General features: G+C 58.2%; 1 protein-coding gene across 1 annotated transcript; it reads right to left on the reverse strand.

Annotated features, from left to right (window-relative positions):
• Window positions 1-13437: 13437 nt before the first annotated feature.
• On the reverse strand, window positions 13438-18450 carry BJ171DRAFT_541470 (uncharacterized protein). Its single transcript, XM_053112956.1, has 8 exons — window positions 18289-18450; window positions 17858-18082; window positions 17471-17638; window positions 15840-17185; window positions 15163-15649; window positions 14507-14872; window positions 13938-14357; window positions 13438-13835 (listed from the first exon to the last, which is right to left on the reverse strand). The coding sequence occupies exons 1-8, from the start codon at window positions 18292-18294 to the stop codon at window positions 13674-13676; spliced, it is 3180 nt and encodes a 1059-aa protein (XP_052961694.1). The 5' UTR covers window positions 18295-18450; the 3' UTR covers window positions 13438-13673.
• Window positions 18451-18599: the final 149 nt, after the last annotated feature.

Genomic DNA, 18599 nt, shown 5'->3' on the forward strand with positions numbered 1-18599 from the left:
GCATGTCGTTTCCCGACTCGGTGTTGGTTCGGCGGTTGGGGCAGGCCTTGACAAAGTGTCCGGCCTCCCCGCAGTACAGGCAGAGATTATTGGCTCTGCGATGTCTGCGTTCGGCTTCGCGGGAGGCCGAACCGGAGCCGGGGACTTGAGCCACCAAGGGGTCGTCTTGGGCTTCCTTGAATCCTGCGGGTGGAGGCAGCTCGAGGTTGGGACGGCGAGGGCGGCGGTCCTCCTCGAGACGGCGCTGGTAGATGCGGGCGTCGAGGCGAGTCGCCACTTCGATGAGCTCTTCAAGCGTGGCAGGCAGCTCGCCTCGAATCGCGAGCATGTCTTTGACGTCGGTGTTGAGCCCGCGGTAAAACTGGGCGATCAGAGCCTGTTCGTCCCAGTGGATCTCCGCTTGGAGGAGCTGGAACTCAGAGGCGAAGATCGCAACAGACCGCTTGCCTTGGGTGAGGCGCATGATAGCGCCTTCAGACCGGACGACGGAGTGCGGGTCGCCAAAACGAGCTTCGAGCTGGCGAACGAAGGTGGCAATGTAGGAGATGGTATCTCCGACGCTGTGCTGCGCGTACTGCGCGTACTGCGCGGCGCAGTGGGTCGTGACCTGTGCTGCGCTTTGCGTTTTCACGCACCGCAGGCAGGCCACCGCAGGGTATACCTGCGGGTTGCCCCCGTTCCCCCCGTTTGTCTGGAGTTCGGTTTTATCGTGAATAAACGTAAGTGCTCCCCGAGCTCACCCGTCCGCTAGAGTAGCCTAGCACCGCCCTGTTCTGCCCCGTCCTGTCTTGTCTTGTACCCCCTCCCTCCCCGTCTTGCCCCAACGTCCCAGTAGTGGACGTTACATGGTAGCATCGGAAATCCTCGTCTTGTTTTCGTCCTGTTTGTCCTCTTTCTAGATCCTCAAGCTGGATCCCGCCTCTCTTGCCGACCGACTCTCCTCTCTGTCCCTGGAGCCTGCCCCTGCCATGAGCAACCCCCGCCCACTTCCGGAAGCCTTCCTCAAGACCTTCCGTGCCCCAGTGTTTACTGGGAAGAGCCGCTCCTCCTCGGTGGAGGACTGGCTGCAGCAACTCGAGGACTACCTCGATGCTGCCCAAGTCGCCCCCACCCACCACATCGTCGCCGCCAAGCTCTGCTTAAAGGACCAGGCGTACCGTTGGTACCGCCGCCAAGGGTTCGACGAGCAGAGCGAAGGTGTGTTTGACGACTTCAAGGACCGCCTCCGTCGCCGCTTCGGCAGCCCCAATGCTGAACTCATTGCCCGTGACAAGCTATACTCTCTCGTGCAGCGTGGTTCTGTGACCCGCTACATCGAGGAGTTTGAAGACCTCTCCTCCCAGATTGAGGAGCTGGGCTCTGCTGATGCGATGTACCTCTTCCAGAAGGGCCTCAAGCCCAAGATCAGAGAGTACATCGCCAGCAACCCTGATGCCCGCAAGTCCCTGGACGTGATGATGGACGTTGCCGAGAACCTCGACAACGTCCAGTACCATGGCCGCCAGTTCTACCCGCAGCTGGCAGGCGGCCATCGGTCTCATCACGTCCCAGCCCGTCCGCCTCGCCCGGCCCCGCCCGCAAGACCCATGCCTGAGCCCATGGACGTTGACGTCAACGCCATGGAGGCTCGTGGCCCTCCCCGCTCCCGGTTCCAGCAAGCTGCCACTGTCTCCCCCAAGGACAGACAGAAGCAGGAGGACCTCCGCCATGGTTCCTGCTTCTTCTGTCACCGACCGGGACACCAGGCCAAGGAGTGCCCCATGAAGTCGGGAAACGGCCGACCCTACTAGGTGGCTCTGGAGCCCTAGTAGGAGACCAACGCCGTGGATTGCTCAATGCAGTCCACGCGTCTCCAGAGGAAGTTCACCTCGCCCCCTCCCCCGAAGGAGAAACAAACCAAGTGTTGTGCGTCGTGCGAGAGGTGCATGGTGGCGCAAGCCGCCTGCCTCTCCACGAACGTGAAGAGAAAACCAAAATTGAAAACCAAAACAAAAAAGAAAATCAAGAACCCTTGAGGGACAGGACCGCCTGTGCCCTCACCCCTGTCAAGTCGTGTGTGTCGGATGCTTCCGACATGTGTCCGCAAGCCGTGGACGTCGTGTGCAATGGCGTGCTGACGCCGCAGGCCCCCGCAATGGCCGAACCCTATCCAAAATGTCCGAGTGGCCGTGATGAAGCCAACCAAGACCAAGTGTCGCCCGTTCCCCCAAGTCAAGTCATGGTGCAGGAGGCTGTGCAGGAGGACCATGAAGAGTCCCTGCTGTACCTCCCTGCCACCGTCCAAGGTCACACCGTCCGAATGATGGTGGACTCTGGAGCAAGCTGCAACTTTGTCAGCAGACGCTTGCTCCAGGAGCTCAACATACATGCAACCAAGAAGAAGTCGCCGATGAGTGTGGCGCTTGCAGACGATCGTGTGCAGCAGTGCACACACCAAGTGGTCCTGCGAGTGGCCCTCCATCCCAAGTACCATCCTGTCCTGTTGTTCCAAGTGATCGACACCAAGTTCGATGCCATCCTCGGCATGAGCTGGCTTGCTCGTGCCGAGCCGACTCCAGTCGTCGACTGGAAAGGCCGCACTGTCCGTGTTGGCCCTGACATTGTCCTGCAGGGCATGGCCTCACCCAACATGCCACCTCTCCTCTCAGCCATGCAATTCAAGAGGCTGATCAAGAAGGACACGTCGTTCCTCTGTGTCGTGCGTGAGGTCGACGACACCGACCAAGCCGGTCCCGGTCCCCCGCCTGTGGTGACCAAGCTGCTCGACGAGTACAAGGACGTATTCCCCGACCAGTTGCCACAATGCCTGCCACCCCAACGCACCGTCGATCATCGCATCGACATCGAACCAGGCTCGTCGCCTCCGTCAAGACCGACGTACCAACTGTCGCTGACGGAGATGGACGAACTCAAGCGCCAGTTGGATGACCTCCTCGCCCATGGGTTCATCCGCCCGAGCCAGTCACCGTATGGTGCACCAGTGCTCTTTGTCAAGAAGAAAGAAGGTGATCTCAGGATGTGCGTCGACTATCGCGCACTAAACAAACAGACCATCAAGAACACCTACCCGTTGTAACGTCCACTACTGGGACGTTGGGGCAAGACGGGGAGGGAGGGGGTACAAGACAAGACAGGACGGGGCAGAACAGGGCGGTGCTAGGCTACTCTAGCGGACGGGTGAGCTCGGGGAGCACTTACGTTTATTCACGATAAAACCGAACTCCAGACAAACGGGGGGAACGGGGGCAACCCGCAGGTATACCCTGCGGTGGCCTGCCTGCGGTGCGTGAAAACGCAAAGCGCAGCACAGGTCACGACCCACTGCGCCGCGCAGTACGCGCAGTACGCGCAGCACAGCGTCGGAGATACCATCTCCTACACTCCCACACTTAAGAAGGCTTCCTGCGAGGAGCCCTGCGTGTGCTCTTTATTTGGGGCTCCTCGAGGTGTTTACCGTATTTACTCAGCTCCTCGGGTGCATGGGACAAGTCCTCCAGTGTTTGCCATGTGTTGCCCGAGTGTGGGTAACCAACCCACTTGACATAAAACCGAAGTGACCCATCAGCCACTTTCTTGTGCCTCACGATCCTTTCGACTTCATATTCTTGAGTATAGTATTGTCCGAGGTCGTCTTCCAGTGGTGCGTCGTCCGGGACACCTTCGTCGGCGTCGGGGAACTGTGCTGGACTGCGGGTCGTGTGGCGACGCAGCTTGGACACATGGAAGACAGGATGGAGCTTGCTTCCAGGTGGCAAGTCCAACAGGTAGTTGAGGGGACTGGGTCGGGCCGCTATCTTGAACGGTCCTCGGTACTTGGGCAACAACTTCTTTGACTGGGCTTCGGGGACCTTGATGTTGTCGGCGTCCAGGTAGACAAGGTCTCCAACTTCAAAGGAGACATCCTGGTGTCGGCGGTCGTAGTACTTCGCCATCACTTGTTGCGCATCCGTGAGCGCGTCGGCGATCATCTTGTGTCGGACTTGATGATCTTTGACAAAGGCACTTGGTTTGGGAGGCAATCCAGCCGTGGACTCGGTCAGTGTCAAGGAGGTGGGAACATCAGGCTGGAATCCGTAGAGCGCCTCAAAGGGGCTCAAGCCAGTTGTGCTCGACTTGGCGGTGTTGTATGCAAACTCTGCATGACTCAGCTGTATGTCCCAGTCGTCTTGGCTGGTCGAGGCGTATGTCCTCAGGTATTGCTCGAGGGTGCGGATCGTCCGCTCGGACTGTCCATCCGTTTGTTGGTGGTGCGAGGTTGACATGTTCAGCTTGGTGCCGAGATGGTCGAACAGACTTGTCCAAAACAAGGAGGTGAATCGGGGGTCTCGATCACTGACGATGGACTTTGGGAGGCCGTGGTGCTTGAACACATGCTTGAAGAACAGCAGTGCAAGGTCAGGCGCGGAGCATGTCGTCTGGCACGGCACAAAGTGTGCCATCTTGCTGAACCTGTCGACAAAGACAGCGATTGCATCGTGGTCCAACTTGGTCGTCGGTAGATGCGTGATGAGATCCATGGACATGCTGGTCCAGGGGCGGTCGGGAACAGGCAGGGGTTGCAGCAATCCTTGCTCTCGGGTCGTGCGTGACTTGACCATCTTGCAGGTATGGCAGGACTCGATGTACTTCTCGACGGTGCGCTTCATTCCAGGCCAGTATGCGACTTTGGCCAGTCGGTCGTATGTCTTCTCGACTCCAAAGTGTCCAGCGAGGGGCGAGTCGTGGACCTCTTGGAGCAACTTGGTCTTCAACGACGGAATGTCCGGCACACAGACACGGCTGTCCTTCTTCAGGAGGAGCAGGCCATCACGCACTGTGTACTCGGATGATTCGTCGTCCTTGGGGAGCTTAGACACCTTTCGGAACAGTTCTCCGAACTGTTTGTCGTTGGCGATGTTGTCTCGGACAACATCCAGCATCGTGTTGTCGACACTGACAGTCGACTCGTACAGTGACGCCAATTGGTAGTCGGGGCGTCGGGACAGTGCGTCAGGCACCACATTGAGTTTGCCTTTCTGGTATACAACCTCGTAGTTGTACTCGGCGAGGAACTCCATCCATCGCGCTTGGCGTCGGCTCAGGTTCTTCTTGGTGTCGAGGTAACGCAGTGACTGGTGGTCCGTCACAATCTTGAAGGGCTTGGCGGTACCGTGGAGGTACACTCGGAACTTCTGCAGCGCGTAGATGATCGCAAGCTGCTCCTTCTCGTGCACGGGATAGTTGATCTCGTGTTGGGACAGTTTGCGCGACTCGAAGGCAACGGGCCTTCCCTCCTGCATCAAAACAGCTCCCACCGCAAAGTCGGAGGCGTCGGTGTGCACGGAGACATCCGTGTTCGGGTCGAACACAGCGAGGACAGGAGCGTTCGTCAAGGCGTGCTTGAGGGTCTCGAACGCTTGGCGTTGTGGGTGGTCCCACACGAAGGGGCACTCTTTGCGGAGTAGGTCTGTGAGTGGACCGGCAGTGCGCGCCAGATCGGGGATGAATCGGCGGTAGTAGTTGACGAGACCGAGAAACGACTGCACGTCAGAGACGCATGCGAGCGGCGGCCACTCGACCACAGACTTGACCTTGGCGGGGTCGACTTCGATTCCTCTTCCTGAGACAACGTGTCCCAGGAACGGGACTTGATTCTTGAAGAACTCACACTTGGACAGTTTGGCATACAACTTGTGCTCGCGTAGCTTGGCCAGCACGCGGGCGACATGACCTTCATGGGTCGCTTCATCCTTGCTGTACACAAGGATATCATCCAGGTACACGATGACAGAGTTGTCGAGCTCTTGGCGGAACACATCGTTCATCAGCTGCATGAACGTGGCAGGTGCGTTCGTCAATCCGAACGGCAGCACTAGGAACTCGTACAGTCCGTAGCGAGTCCTGAAGGCGGTCTTGTGGACATCATCCTCGTGGATGCGGATCTGATGGTAGCCTGAGCGGAGGTCTATCTTGCTAAAGACCTTTGCTCCACTCAGACGATCCATCAACTCGTCGATCCTGGGCAACGGGTAGGTGTTCTTGATGGTCTGTTTGTTTAGTGCGCGATAGTCGACGCACATCCTGAGATCACCTTCTTTCTTCTTGACAAAGAGCACTGGTGCACCATACGGTGACTGGCTCGGGCGGATGAACCCATGGGCGAGGAGGTCATCCAACTGGCGCTTGAGTTCGTCCATCTCCGTCAGCGACAGTTGGTACGTCGGTCTTGACGGAGGCGACGAGCCTGGTTCGATGTCGATGCGATGATCGACGGTGCGTTGGGGTGGCAGGCATTGTGGCAACTGGTCGGGGAATACGTCCTTGTACTCGTCGAGCAGCTTGGTCACCACAGGCGGGGGACCGGGACCGGCTTGGTCGGTGTCGTCGACCTCACGCACGACACAGAGGAACGACGTGTCCTTCTTGATCAGCCTCTTGAATTGCATGGCTGAGAGGAGAGGTGGCATGTTGGGTGAGGCCATGCCCTGCAGGACAATGTCAGGGCCAACACGGACAGTGCGGCCTTTCCAGTCGACGACTGGAGTCGGCTCGGCACGAGCAAGCCAGCTCATGCCGAGGATGGCATCGAACTTGGTGTCGATCACTTGGAACAACAGGACAGGATGGTACTTGGGATGGAGGGCCACTCGCAGGACCACTTGGTGTGTGCACTGCTGCACACGATCGTCTGCAAGCGCCACACTCATCGGCGACTTCTTCTTGGTTGCATGTATGTTGAGCTCCTGGAGCAAGCGTCTGCTGACAAAGTTGCAGCTTGCTCCAGAGTCCACCATCATTCGGACGGTGTGACCTTGGACGGTGGCAGGGAGGTACAGCAGGGACTCTTCATGGTCCTCCTGCACAGCCTCCTGCACCATGACTTGACTTGGGGGAACGGGCGACACTTGGTCTTGGTTGGCTTCATCACGGCCACTCGGACATTTTGGATAGGGTTCGGCCATTGCGGGGGCCTGCGGCGTCAGCACGCCATTGCACACGACGTCCACGGCTTGCGGACACATGTCGGAAGCATCCGACACACACGACTTGACAGGGGTGAGGGCACAGGCGGTCCTGTCCCTCAAGGGTTCTTGATTTTCTTTTTTGTTTTGGTTTTCAATTTTGGTTTTCTCTTCACGTTCGTGGAGAGGCAGGCGGCTTGCGCCACCATGCACCTCTCGCACGACGCACAACACTTGGTTTGTTTCTCCTTCGGGGGAGGGGGCGAGGTGAACTTCCTCTGGAGACGCGTGGACTGCATTGAGCAATCCACGGCGTTGGTCTCCTACTAGGGCTCCAGAGCCACCTAGTAGGGTCGGCCGTTTCCCGACTTCATGGGGCACTCCTTGGCCTGGTGTCCCGGTCGGTGACAGAAGAAGCAGGAACCATGGCGGAGGTCCTCCTGCTTCTGTCTGTCCTTGGGGGAGACAGTGGCAGCTTGCTGGAACCGGGAGCGGGGAGGGCCACGAGCCTCCATGGCGTTGACGTCAACGTCCATGGGCTCAGGCATGGGTCTTGCGGGCGGGGCCGGGCGAGGCGGACGGGCTGGGACGTGATGAGACCGATGGCCGCCTGCCAGCTGCGGGTAGAACTGGCGGCCATGGTACTGGACGTTGTCGAGGTTCTCGGCAACGTCCATCATCACGTCCAGGGACTTGCGGGCATCAGGGTTGCTGGCGATGTACTCTCTGATCTTGGGCTTGAGGCCCTTCTGGAAGAGGTACATCGCATCAGCAGAGCCCAGCTCCTCAATCTGGGAGGAGAGGTCTTCAAACTCCTCGATGTAGCGGGTCACAGAACCACGCTGCACGAGAGAGTATAGCTTGTCACGGGCAATGAGTTCAGCATTGGGGCTGCCGAAGCGGCGACGGAGGCGGTCCTTGAAGTCGTCAAACACACCTTCGCTCTGCTCGTCGAACCCTTGGCGGCGGTACCAACGGTACGCCTGGTCCTTTAAGCAGAGCTTGGCGGCGACGATGTGGTGGGTGGGGGCGACTTGGGCAGCATCGAGGTAGTCCTCGAGTTGCTGCAGCCAGTCCTCCACCGAGGAGGAGCGGCTCTTCCCAGTAAACACTGGGGCACGGAAGGTCTTGAGGAAGGCTTCCGGAAGTGGGCGGGGGTTGCTCATGGCAGGGGCAGGCTCCAGGGACAGAGAGGAGAGTCGGTCGGCAAGAGAGGCGGGATCCAGCTTGAGGATCTAGAAAGAGGACAAACAGGACGAAAACAAGACGAGGATTTCCGATGCTACCATGTAACGTCCACTACTGGGACGTTGGGGCAAGACGGGGAGGGAGGGGGTACAAGACAAGACAGGACGGGGCAGAACAGGGCGGTGCTAGGCTACTCTAGCGGACGGGTGAGCTCGGGGAGCACTTACGTTTATTCACGATAAAACCGAACTCCAGACAAACGGGGGGAACGGGGGCAACCCGCAGGTATACCCTGCGGTGGCCTGCCTGCGGTGCGTGAAAACGCAAAGCGCAGCACAGGTCACGACCCACTGCGCCGCGCAGTACGCGCAGTACGCGCAGCACAGCGTCGGAGATACCATCTCCTACACCCGTTGCCCAGGATCGACGAGTTGATGGATCGTCTGAGTGGAGCAAAGGTCTTTAGCAAGATAGACCTCCGCTCAGGCTACCATCAGATCCGCATCCACGAGGATGATGTCCACAAGACCGCCTTCAGGACTCGCTACGGACTGTACGAGTTCCTAGTGCTGCCGTTCGGATTGACGAACGCACCTGCCACGTTCATGCAGCTGATGAACGATGTGTTCCGCCAAGAGCTCGACAACTCTGTCATCGTGTACCTGGATGATATCCTTGTGTACAGCAAGGATGAAGCGACCCATGAAGGTCATGTCGCCCGCGTGCTGGCCAAGCTACGCGAGCACAAGTTGTATGCCAAACTGTCCAAGTGTGAGTTCTTCAAGAATCAAGTCCCGTTCCTGGGACACGTTGTCTCAGGAAGAGGAATCGAAGTCGACCCCGCCAAGGTCAAGTCTGTGGTCGAGTGGCCGCCGCTCGCATGCGTCTCTGACGTGCAGTCGTTTCTCGGTCTCGTCAACTACTACCGCCGATTCATCCCCGATCTGGCGCGCACTGCCGGTCCACTCACAGACCTACTCCGCAAAGAGTGCCCCTTCGTGTGGGACCACCCACAACGCCAAGCGTTCGAGACCCTCAAGCACGCCTTGACGAACGCTCCTGTCCTCGCTGTGTTCGACCCGAACACGGATGTCTCCGTGCACACCGACGCCTCCGACTTTGCGGTGGGAGCTGTTTTGATGCAGGAGGGAAGGCCCGTTGCCTTCGAGTCGCGCAAACTGTCCCAACACGAGATCAACTATCCCGTGCACGAGAAGGAGCAGCTTGCGATCATCTACGCGCTGCAGAAGTTCCGAGTGTACCTCCACGGTACCGCCAAGCCCTTCAAGATTGTGACGGACCACCAGTCACTGCGTTACCTCGACACCAAGAAGAACCTGAGCCGACGCCAAGCGCGATGGATGGAGTTCCTCGCCGAGTACAACTACGAGGTTGTATACCAGAAAGGCAAACTCAATGTGGTGCCTGACGCACTGTCCCGACGCCCCGACTACCAATTGGCGTCACTGTACGAGTCGACTGTCAGTGTCGACAACACGATGCTGGATGTTGTCCGAGACAACATCGCCAACGACAAACAGTTCGGAGAACTGTTCCGAAAGGTGTCTAAGCTCCCCAAGGACGACGAATCATCCGAGTACACAGTGCGTGATGGCCTGCTCCTCCTGAAGAAGGACAGCCGTGTCTGTGTGCCGGACATTCCGTCGTTGAAGACCAAGTTGCTCCAAGAGGTCCACGACTCGCCCCTCGCTGGACACTTTGGAGTCGAGAAGACATACGACCGACTGGCCAAAGTCGCATACTGGCCTGGAATGAAGCGCACCGTCGAGAAGTACATCGAGTCCTGCCATACCTGCAAGATGGTCAAGTCACGCACGACCCGAGAGCAAGGATTGCTGCAACCCCTGCCTGTTCCCGACCGCCCCTGGACCAGCATGTCCATGGATCTCATCACGCATCTACCGACGACCAAGTTGGACCACGATGCAATCGCTGTCTTTGTCGACAGGTTCAGCAAGATGGCACACTTTGTGCCGTGCCAGACGACATGCTCCGCGCCTGACCTTGCACTGCTGTTCTTCAAGCATGTGTTCAAGCACCACGGCCTCCCAAAGTCCATCGTCAGTGATCGAGACCCCCGATTCACCTCCTTGTTTTGGACAAGTCTGTTCGACCATCTCGGCACCAAGCTGAACATGTCAACCTCGCACCACCAACAAACGGATGGACAGTCCGAGCGGACGATCCGCACCCTCGAGCAATACCTGAGGACATACGCCTCGACCAGCCAAGACGACTGGGACATACAGCTGAGTCATGCAGAGTTTGCATACAACACCGCCAAGTCGAGCACAACTGGCTTGAGCCCCTTTGAGGCGCTCTACGGATTCCAGCCTGATGTTCCCACCTCCTTGACACTGACCGAGTCCACGGCTGGATTGCCTCCCAAACCAAGTGCCTTTGTCAAAGATCATCAAGTCCGACACAAGATGATCGCCGACGCGCTCACGGATGCGCAACAAGTGATGGCGAAGTACTACGACCGCCGACACCAGGATGTCTCCTTTGAAGTTGGAGACCTTGTCTACCTGGACGCCGACAACATCAAGGTCCCCGAAGCCCAGTCAAAGAAGTTGTTGCCCAAGTACCGAGGACCGTTCAAGATAGCGGCCCGACCCAGTCCCCTCAACTACCTGTTGGACTTGCCACCTGGAAGCAAGCTCCATCCTGTCTTCCATGTGTCCAAGCTGCGTCGCCACACGACCCGCAGTCCAGCACAGTTCCCCGACGCCGACGAAGGTGTCCCGGACGACGCACCACTGGAAGACGACCTCGGACAATACTATACTCAAGAATATGAAGTCGAAAGGATCGTGAGGCACAAGAAAGTGGCTGATGGGTCACTTCGGTTTTATGTCAAGTGGGTTGGTTACCCACACTCGGGCAACACATGGCAAACACTGGAGGACTTGTCCCATGCACCCGAGGAGCTGAGTAAATACGGTAAACACCTCGAGGAGCCCCAAATAAAGAGCACACGCAGGGCTCCTCGCAGGAAGCCTTCTTAAGTGTGGGAGTGTAGGAGATGGTATCTCCGACGCTGTGCTGCGCGTACTGCGCGTACTGCGCGGCGCAGTGGGTCGTGACCTGTGCTGCGCTTTGCGTTTTCACGCACCGCAGGCAGGCCACCGCAGGGTATACCTGCGGGTTGCCCCCGTTCCCCCCGTTTGTCTGGAGTTCGGTTTTATCGTGAATAAACGTAAGTGCTCCCCGAGCTCACCCGTCCGCTAGAGTAGCCTAGCACCGCCCTGTTCTGCCCCGTCCTGTCTTGTCTTGTACCCCCTCCCTCCCCGTCTTGCCCCAACGTCCCAGTAGTGGACGTTACAGGCAAAATCTTGGATGGCGGGGCTCTCCGTTGCAACGAGGCTGGCGAACCAGTCTGCGGGTGGTCCGGCGAGCAATGTGCCCACAAGGCCCACCCGGTGACGGTCCGTGGGGTAGCGGGCCTCGTGGATGGACAGGATGATCTTGACTTGGGTCAGGAAGGAACGGAAGCGACGACGGTTGCCGTCAAATGGGTCAGGGAGGCGGAGAGGAGCGTCGGCCATGGCAGGCAGGGTAAGGAGAGGAATCAAATGTCACGGACGGGCAGGGCTGGAGAGGACGGAACGGCGGGCGAGGCTCGAGCGAAGGCAGGACGGAAGCGAGGCGACGGCAGGGCGGAAGCAGGACGGGATCGGGGGGACGGGGACTGGAGACGGTCGTTTATTTGGCGAACGACGCAGGGCAAGGCGGAGAATACAGGTGATTCCTCTTGCTGGGCCTCTCGGGCGACGGGGATGGCGCCTTTATATAGTTTGGGCCCAGCAAGAGTCGGTGCGGGGAACCGGGTCGAGGTTCTCACGCTGCGTCGCTCAGTCTGCGTGCACGCGCTATGTGACGAACACGCCGGTTCGTCACAAGATGGCTCCCAAGCGAAAGACACCACCCAGGCGACCAAGTGGATCCAGAGCACCCACAAGATCCTTGGTCTGCAGGAATGGATGAGCACCACACCGAGCCCCAAGATCCCCGGGGTGTCTTCCTTCCTGCGATACATTCGCCATGTGTTCGATGGAGACATGCTGGACAAACAGCTGTACTTCAGCCTGACTCGGCGACGGCGATTCAAGCGACTCGATCTCTACGGCAAGCGACAGCGCACTGTCCACGAGATGTGCAAGCAAGTCATCGACCAGGCACCAAAGGAGACCGAAGTGGTGATTGCCTTTGGGAATGCCTCCTGGAAGCAAGGGAAGGGATATGCCTCCAGTCCCAGGAGACTCAGGTTCGCCAAGTACTTTGAGCAGTTCCACCACCACCAGAGACGACCACCAGACCGATCCGTCTCCAAGATCCATGTGTGCTCGGTGAACGAGTTCAACACATCCCAGGTATGCTCACACTGCCGGGAATTCAAGCGACTCGAGAAGGTCGAGCATCTTGATATCGAGAAACCACATTATGTACGGAGCTGTGCAAGCTGTCATACGCTGTGGGATCGAGACATCGATGCAGCCAGGAACATGATCTCGGTATGCCAGTCGATAATCGTCACAGGAGATCGACCGGGTGTATTCAAGACTGTGCTTCCCAAACCAACCAAAACCACTCGATTGCCAACGAAGACAGGAGTGCAATGCCATGGCCTACCCGCTGGGCCTACAGTCAGTCAGCGGGCTTCAGACATCTGAAGCCAGGAAGGAACTGTCCCGTTTCTTTCTGGATAGACTGTAAGTATCTTGTTCCTTGAGTATGTCGACAGTGGATGCCGGGTCGCCCATATTCTGGGCAGTCCACTTCGGGGTTGCCATCCCTCTTGGGATGGTCGATGGGAGGTGTTTGACTCCCTTGCAAAGTGTGTGTGTGTGTGTGTGTGTGACGGCGAGAGGCTTCTCGCCTTCCCTCGGGGTCTCTCGCCAGAGACTGCTCTTCTCGCCGACCGAGGTGGCTCCGAGAGCGCGTTTTTTCGTTCTCGCTCATTCACTCACCCTCGCATCACTGCATGGACAGGACGACGGAGCATGCGCCGAGATGGTGTATTACAGTTAATCCAGAAAGAAATGGGTCAGACACTTTCTGACTTCCGTAGGCCCAGCGGGCAGGCCATGGCATTGCACTCCTGTCTTGGTTGGCAATCTCTTTGTTTTGGTTGGTTTGGGAAGCACAGTCTTGAATACACCCGGTCGATCTCTTGAGGCGATGTGGGAGTGTGATCAACTCGTTCACCGAGCACACATGAATGAATTGCTCGAAATACCGAGCGAACCTGAGTCTCCTGGGGAGATCGAGTCGCTTGATTCGCCGTCGCCGGGTCAGGTTCTGCCCTTGGGCAGGAGCGATGCCTACAATGGCGTCCTTGATCCAAATCACTGAATGGTCATGGCCAGTGCGCGATGTATTGAGGCGACAAAATATTTGTTCAACGATCAAAATGCGAGGTGTCCCGTTATTTATTGGAATGATGTGTATTAGTTCGAAGGCAGGCGGCAAACTCGGAGCAGACCGAGTCTGCGCACAGACATGGCGCCGTCAGCGCGGGCACTATGCCGTAACGTTGTATCGGAAGACATTGTCGACGATGATGGCATCGACCTTGTTCTTTTCCTGTTGCCGGACATTGTCCAGGCTCTTGTTGCAGCTGCCGAAGGTCGCCAGAATCAGGCCGCTTTCCTTGATGGTGTTGATCAGGATGGGAATCTGGACCTGGGTCGCGCAACAACGTCAAAATTTGGCGTCAGCATCAACGCATCCGACACAGCAGGTCTGCGGCGAGCAGAATTCAAGCGCGAACACAGAGATACATACCAATGGACGAGCCTCGCAGATCACGCCCAGGAAGTTGCTGCTTTTGGCAAACTTGACGGCCTGCTTGATGCTCAGGCAGCGAATGTCCATCTCGTCTTCCTCCTCTTCGTCAACGTTGCTGGCCAACTGCTGCTGGTCGGTGACGCCCCCGACGGCCGAGACACTCGAGTCGTCGCGGTAGCCGCAACGGGTCGCGAAAAAGACACCGTAGTTTGGCTGCTTCCAGTTGAGCGATGTGCAGACAGCCGGGTTGAACGACGAGAAGATGATCGAGCGCTGGTTGGCGTGGTCGTATACCTTTTGAAGGACGTTGTCGACGAAGGTGTTGACATCCAGCAGCTCCGTCACGTGGTACCTTTGAATCTCGCTGATGGTTGGGTATTTGACATTGATGGACACGCCGATAGATGGTGGCAGTTTCTGGAAGCAAGGTGGTCAAGGTCAGTCTCGATCCAGCGACAGCAGCAACTGCTGCCGGAGCGCACATCCGCCACTCACGGCCGTCGGGCAGCCCATTCGTAGACACACCACCGTCAACAACAAGATGCAACATCCTCACGGCGCCGCACCTGCAGAACATGCTCCAGAGTTAGCACATCGCTATGCACCAACTTGGCCAGGTTCGTGCTCGACAGCTTCTCCAGTCCGGGTGTGTCGAGCGGGGACGCAGGTTTGGACGAGCCCTCCCCGGCGGTGGCAGCAGCGGCGGCAGACGTGCCCGAAAACTGGCGGAAGATCCGCTGGGCCTTGGCGTAAGTGACATTCGAAATGGCAAGGAGATAGTCTTCCGAAGGCGAGGGAAGGAACCACGTCGGATAGACGACCGGGATCAGGTCCTTGGTGATCTGCACCGTGAGCTGAACGTACTCCTCTGCCAGCGACGAGGCCGTAATGAACGACTGGATGCCTGACTCGGATTTTGTGTTGTTGACGACCTGGTGAGACAGGCCAAGGAAAGACAAGGCAAGGCGAGGCAATCAAGGCAAAGTCAGTGCGGGCTCAAGCGGCTCGTAGAGGTAACGGCCTCGGCTCGGATCAGCAGCATATGTGTGTCCCGGAACGAGAGAGCGCCAGGCATCCGCTTTATCAATGGATCCCCAGCGCGATTTCTGCAAGGCCATCAATAAGCCCACAAAGAAACTCATTTACCGAACCGGGATGCTGCAGCTACAACCAAAATTGTTCGTGCAGCAGATCCCCTGTACCCCCCCCTTGCAATACGTACCTTGGTACTCTTCCAGTAGGTTTCAACTTTGCCGCCGATCTGCAGACTCGGATGGCTGAATGCGCCGACGACAGCAAACTCAAAGGCAAGCTCGCCCACGACACGCAGATGCGTATCAAACAGCGGGCAAATGCACTTCTGGTACTCGCTGCCGTTGTGCACGCTCTGTCGCATGGCGAGCTCAAGCTGGCTTGGGAGCGCCACAGCTCGTCCCACAACTTTGGTGCCAAAGGTTGGGAAGATATCGAACTGGAGCGAGAAGGAGGACAGGTCATCGACCATGAACGAATAGTTCTCGGTCTCGTCCTTGAGCGGGAGAATCACGCTGTACGGGATCGAGCACTCAGGCTTGCTTGTGATCATCATTCTCAGCGAGCTGAGCTGTCGGGAGCCAAAGAGATTGATCGGCGAGCCACCGCTGCCCTTGGACAAGAAGCTCTTAAAATGAATGCGCAGGTGGTACTTTTTGTCCAGGTAATTATGTCCGCTGTAGAGCCCAGGTGCGGCCATGTGAGAGGAACGAGCTGTCAGTCCGCAGCAAGTTGGCCGAGCGAAGCCGGCAGCCACAGCCAAGATGCCGTTGCCACAAAAATGTCCCTTGTGAAACACGAGAGACAAACTGGCGCGCAGACACCCGCCCCCCGCCATGAAAGTGTGCAGTGCAGATGGGTACGTACTAGATCCTGAACGGGATGATCGGCGGAGGCAGAGATAGCGCAGGGATGTCTTCCATCTCAATGTCCATCGTCAGTTCCTTGTTGATGAAGCCGCTTCCGGGAGTCTTGCTGCCGATGCCTACCATCTTGGTGCTACCGGGTGGAAGCATCTTCTTGCTCTGGGTGGCGCTGACGGGCTCTGCAGCTTCGGTTTGCGAGGCTTGCACCTCGAGCAGCTGGGCAACCTTAATGTGGCCCCGATGCAGCGCAAACGTCCACGGAAGCCAGTCGTTCTCGTCCTTAACGTTGACCTTGGCGCCAGCCTCGAGTAGCACACGGACGCAATCGAGGTGGCCCTCGCTCGCCGAGAAAAAGACAGGTGTCCAGCCGTTGAAGACATCCCGAGCCTCGACATCGGCGCCGTGGGCGATGAGCAGAGCCGAGATCTCGTGGAAGCCCTCGCGCGAGGTCAGGTGCAGAGGCGAGAGGCCATTGGCGTTAGGCAACAGCGTCGCTCCCCTGGCAAGCAGCAGTGCCACAATGTCCTTATGGCCATACTCGCACGCCAGTGATAGCGGGATCGGCGATGTCGCCGACTTGGCCTCGATAGTGGCATCGTGGTCGATCAGAATCTGAGCAGACTTGGTGTGGCCACCGGCAATGGCGTGGATGAGCGGCGTCCATCCGTCGTGGTCGAGCGAATCGACATTGGTGCCTGATTCGAGCAGAAACAGGGCGCATGCTTCGTGGCCATGCATGGCAGCATAGTGCAGGGGCTTGCGGCCATAGACGTCCTTGGCGTTGATGTTGCCTTCATATTTTGTGGTGACGAGCTTGAGCAAGTCCAGGCGGCCACTCGAGGCAGACTCATGGAGGGAGGTCTGGTCGCTGATATCGTCGGTGAGGTTGCAGTCGACCTCCGTCGTCGCCAGCAAGAGATCGGAGCACTCCATCGAGGCGTCGGCGCACACGGCAAGGAAGACACGCGAGAGGAACTGGGTGTCTTCCAGCAACACAGGGTTGCTCTTGCGCTTCTCGAGGAACTCTTGTACCTCGGCGGTGCGCCCGTTCAGAACAAGCTTGGAAAACTCGGTCTCGAGGTCCTCATGCACGACTGTCTCGCCAGGATACTTCTTCAGGGGATTCTGCGTCGCAATTTCGGACTCGGAGGCACTGGCCGTGATGGCATCCAGGTCCGCAATGTTGGCCGTGGCAATATCCGAGAGTTCTGTCAGGACCTCGTTGTTGAAGCATGGCTGGATCTCGACCTGCCGCGAGAGATACAGTTCCTTGGTTGTTGACTTTGCTCGCTTGTCAAACTTCTTCAGGATCTTCCGGAAGCCCGTGGCATTGATCTCGACGAATTTCTAGTATGTCCAGAGCTGGATTAGAGCGCAGCGAGGCAGCAGGGCAGCTCAAAGGGCTTCAAACCAACAACGACAAAGTACCGCCGAGCATAATGCAGGCCATGATTCGACGGAGGAGGCCAGGCAGCCAAACATCACACGGCAAGACCCCACTGCGAGACACCACGGCAGGAAGCGCACCGGCGGCGCTTTGCGCCGATAGCACGGACGCTGCCCAACGAGGCGCCATGGCGCCCTGCGACGTCTGGCTATTCCGCAGTCACACATGCCTTTCGGCTTCCTCACCTGCAGCTTGGTCAGGTCGTGCTGGAACTGAAAGAAGGCCTCGCGCAGACCGTCGACGAGGCCCTGGCTCGGCTGGCCCTTGCGTTCGACCAAGATCCGCTTCTTCTCGACGAGGGTTCTCAGCCGCACCTTGAACTCACGTTCCTTTTGCAGGTAAAAGGTGTTGACCTGTCCAACAGTGATGTCCATCGGCAGATGTCAGTCGGCCTGACGCTGGTTTCTGGGGGAACAACAACTGAACTCTGTCCAGTGACGACCCGCGCATATGCTGCCTTCTCCTGCCTCGCTTGCACTATCGCAGCACTATCGCAGCGGCTACGACTACCAGCCGGGCATCCGTGCGGGCCGCACACCGAGCACCCCATGCAAGGACACACGCTCGCCGACCTTCTCGAGCTCTCGCTCGAGCTTGAAGAAAAAGTGTGTCTTCAGGGCCTGCAGCTCATTGTCGGGATGGGCAAGTGCCGTGCCCGGCGGATTCGATGCCGCCAAGGTTGTGAAGTGGGGCTCGGTCGACTCATCGACATCGGGAATGATCTTCTTGAGGGCCTTGTAGTTCAGGTAGTGTGGGCCGCCCCACTCTGACTGTTGTGACTGGATGTACTTTCCGAACTGCACGGCAGCGGGTTGGAGCGGGCCGATCGAGCGCCCCACAGCGAACGTTAGCACACCAAACGGGGCAAGCTTGCAACGGGCACCGCCTCGATCTCCAGGCCAGGCAAAAGTCCGGCTGTCGGCCACGCCGATGGAGCAAGTAGACGGCTGGTCGACCCAGCCAGCAGCCAAGTCCTGCAGTCACTGCACAAGCCAAGGCGAACCTTCATTGACGGCCTGGATATGCAGCAGCGAGAGAGGTGCCAGAGACGGGGAGGATCGACACGATCGGTGCAGAGCGAGAGGTGCGGTTTGGATTGCGCCGGCGGTGCGGACGAGCCCCGTGCCCGTGGGTGATGGTGAGCTGGCTGTGGCTGAGGAGACAGGCAAAGGCGAGCAAACCGATGGCCGAAAATCTCGATCGAAAAAATAAGTGCGAGGAGCGAGAGCGCGGGAGTGTGGCTCTCGGCGCGCTCTCGGTGCGCTCTCGGTGCGTTCTCGGTCGGCTTGGTGGCTGGCTTGTCATGCCTTGACT

The sequence above is a fragment of the Polychytrium aggregatum genome (assembly GCF_025602895.1).
Source record: "Polychytrium aggregatum strain JEL109 chromosome Unknown BJ171scaffold_137, whole genome shotgun sequence".
Classification (NCBI taxonomy): domain Eukaryota; kingdom Fungi; phylum Chytridiomycota; class Chytridiomycetes; order Polychytriales; genus Polychytrium; species Polychytrium aggregatum.

Excerpts from the sequence above, each read along its gene's own strand:
- BJ171DRAFT_541470 (XM_053112956.1), bottom strand. Across the intron at positions 17,639-17,857 it reads TCGAGCGAGAGCTCGAGAAG|GTCAACACCTTTTACCTGCA; the intron begins GTCGGCGAGCGT and ends ACTGTTGGACAG. Across the intron at positions 15,650-15,839 it reads ATCATCCCGTTCAGGATCTA|CGGACATAATTACCTGGACA; the intron begins GTACGTACCCAT and ends TGGGCTCTACAG.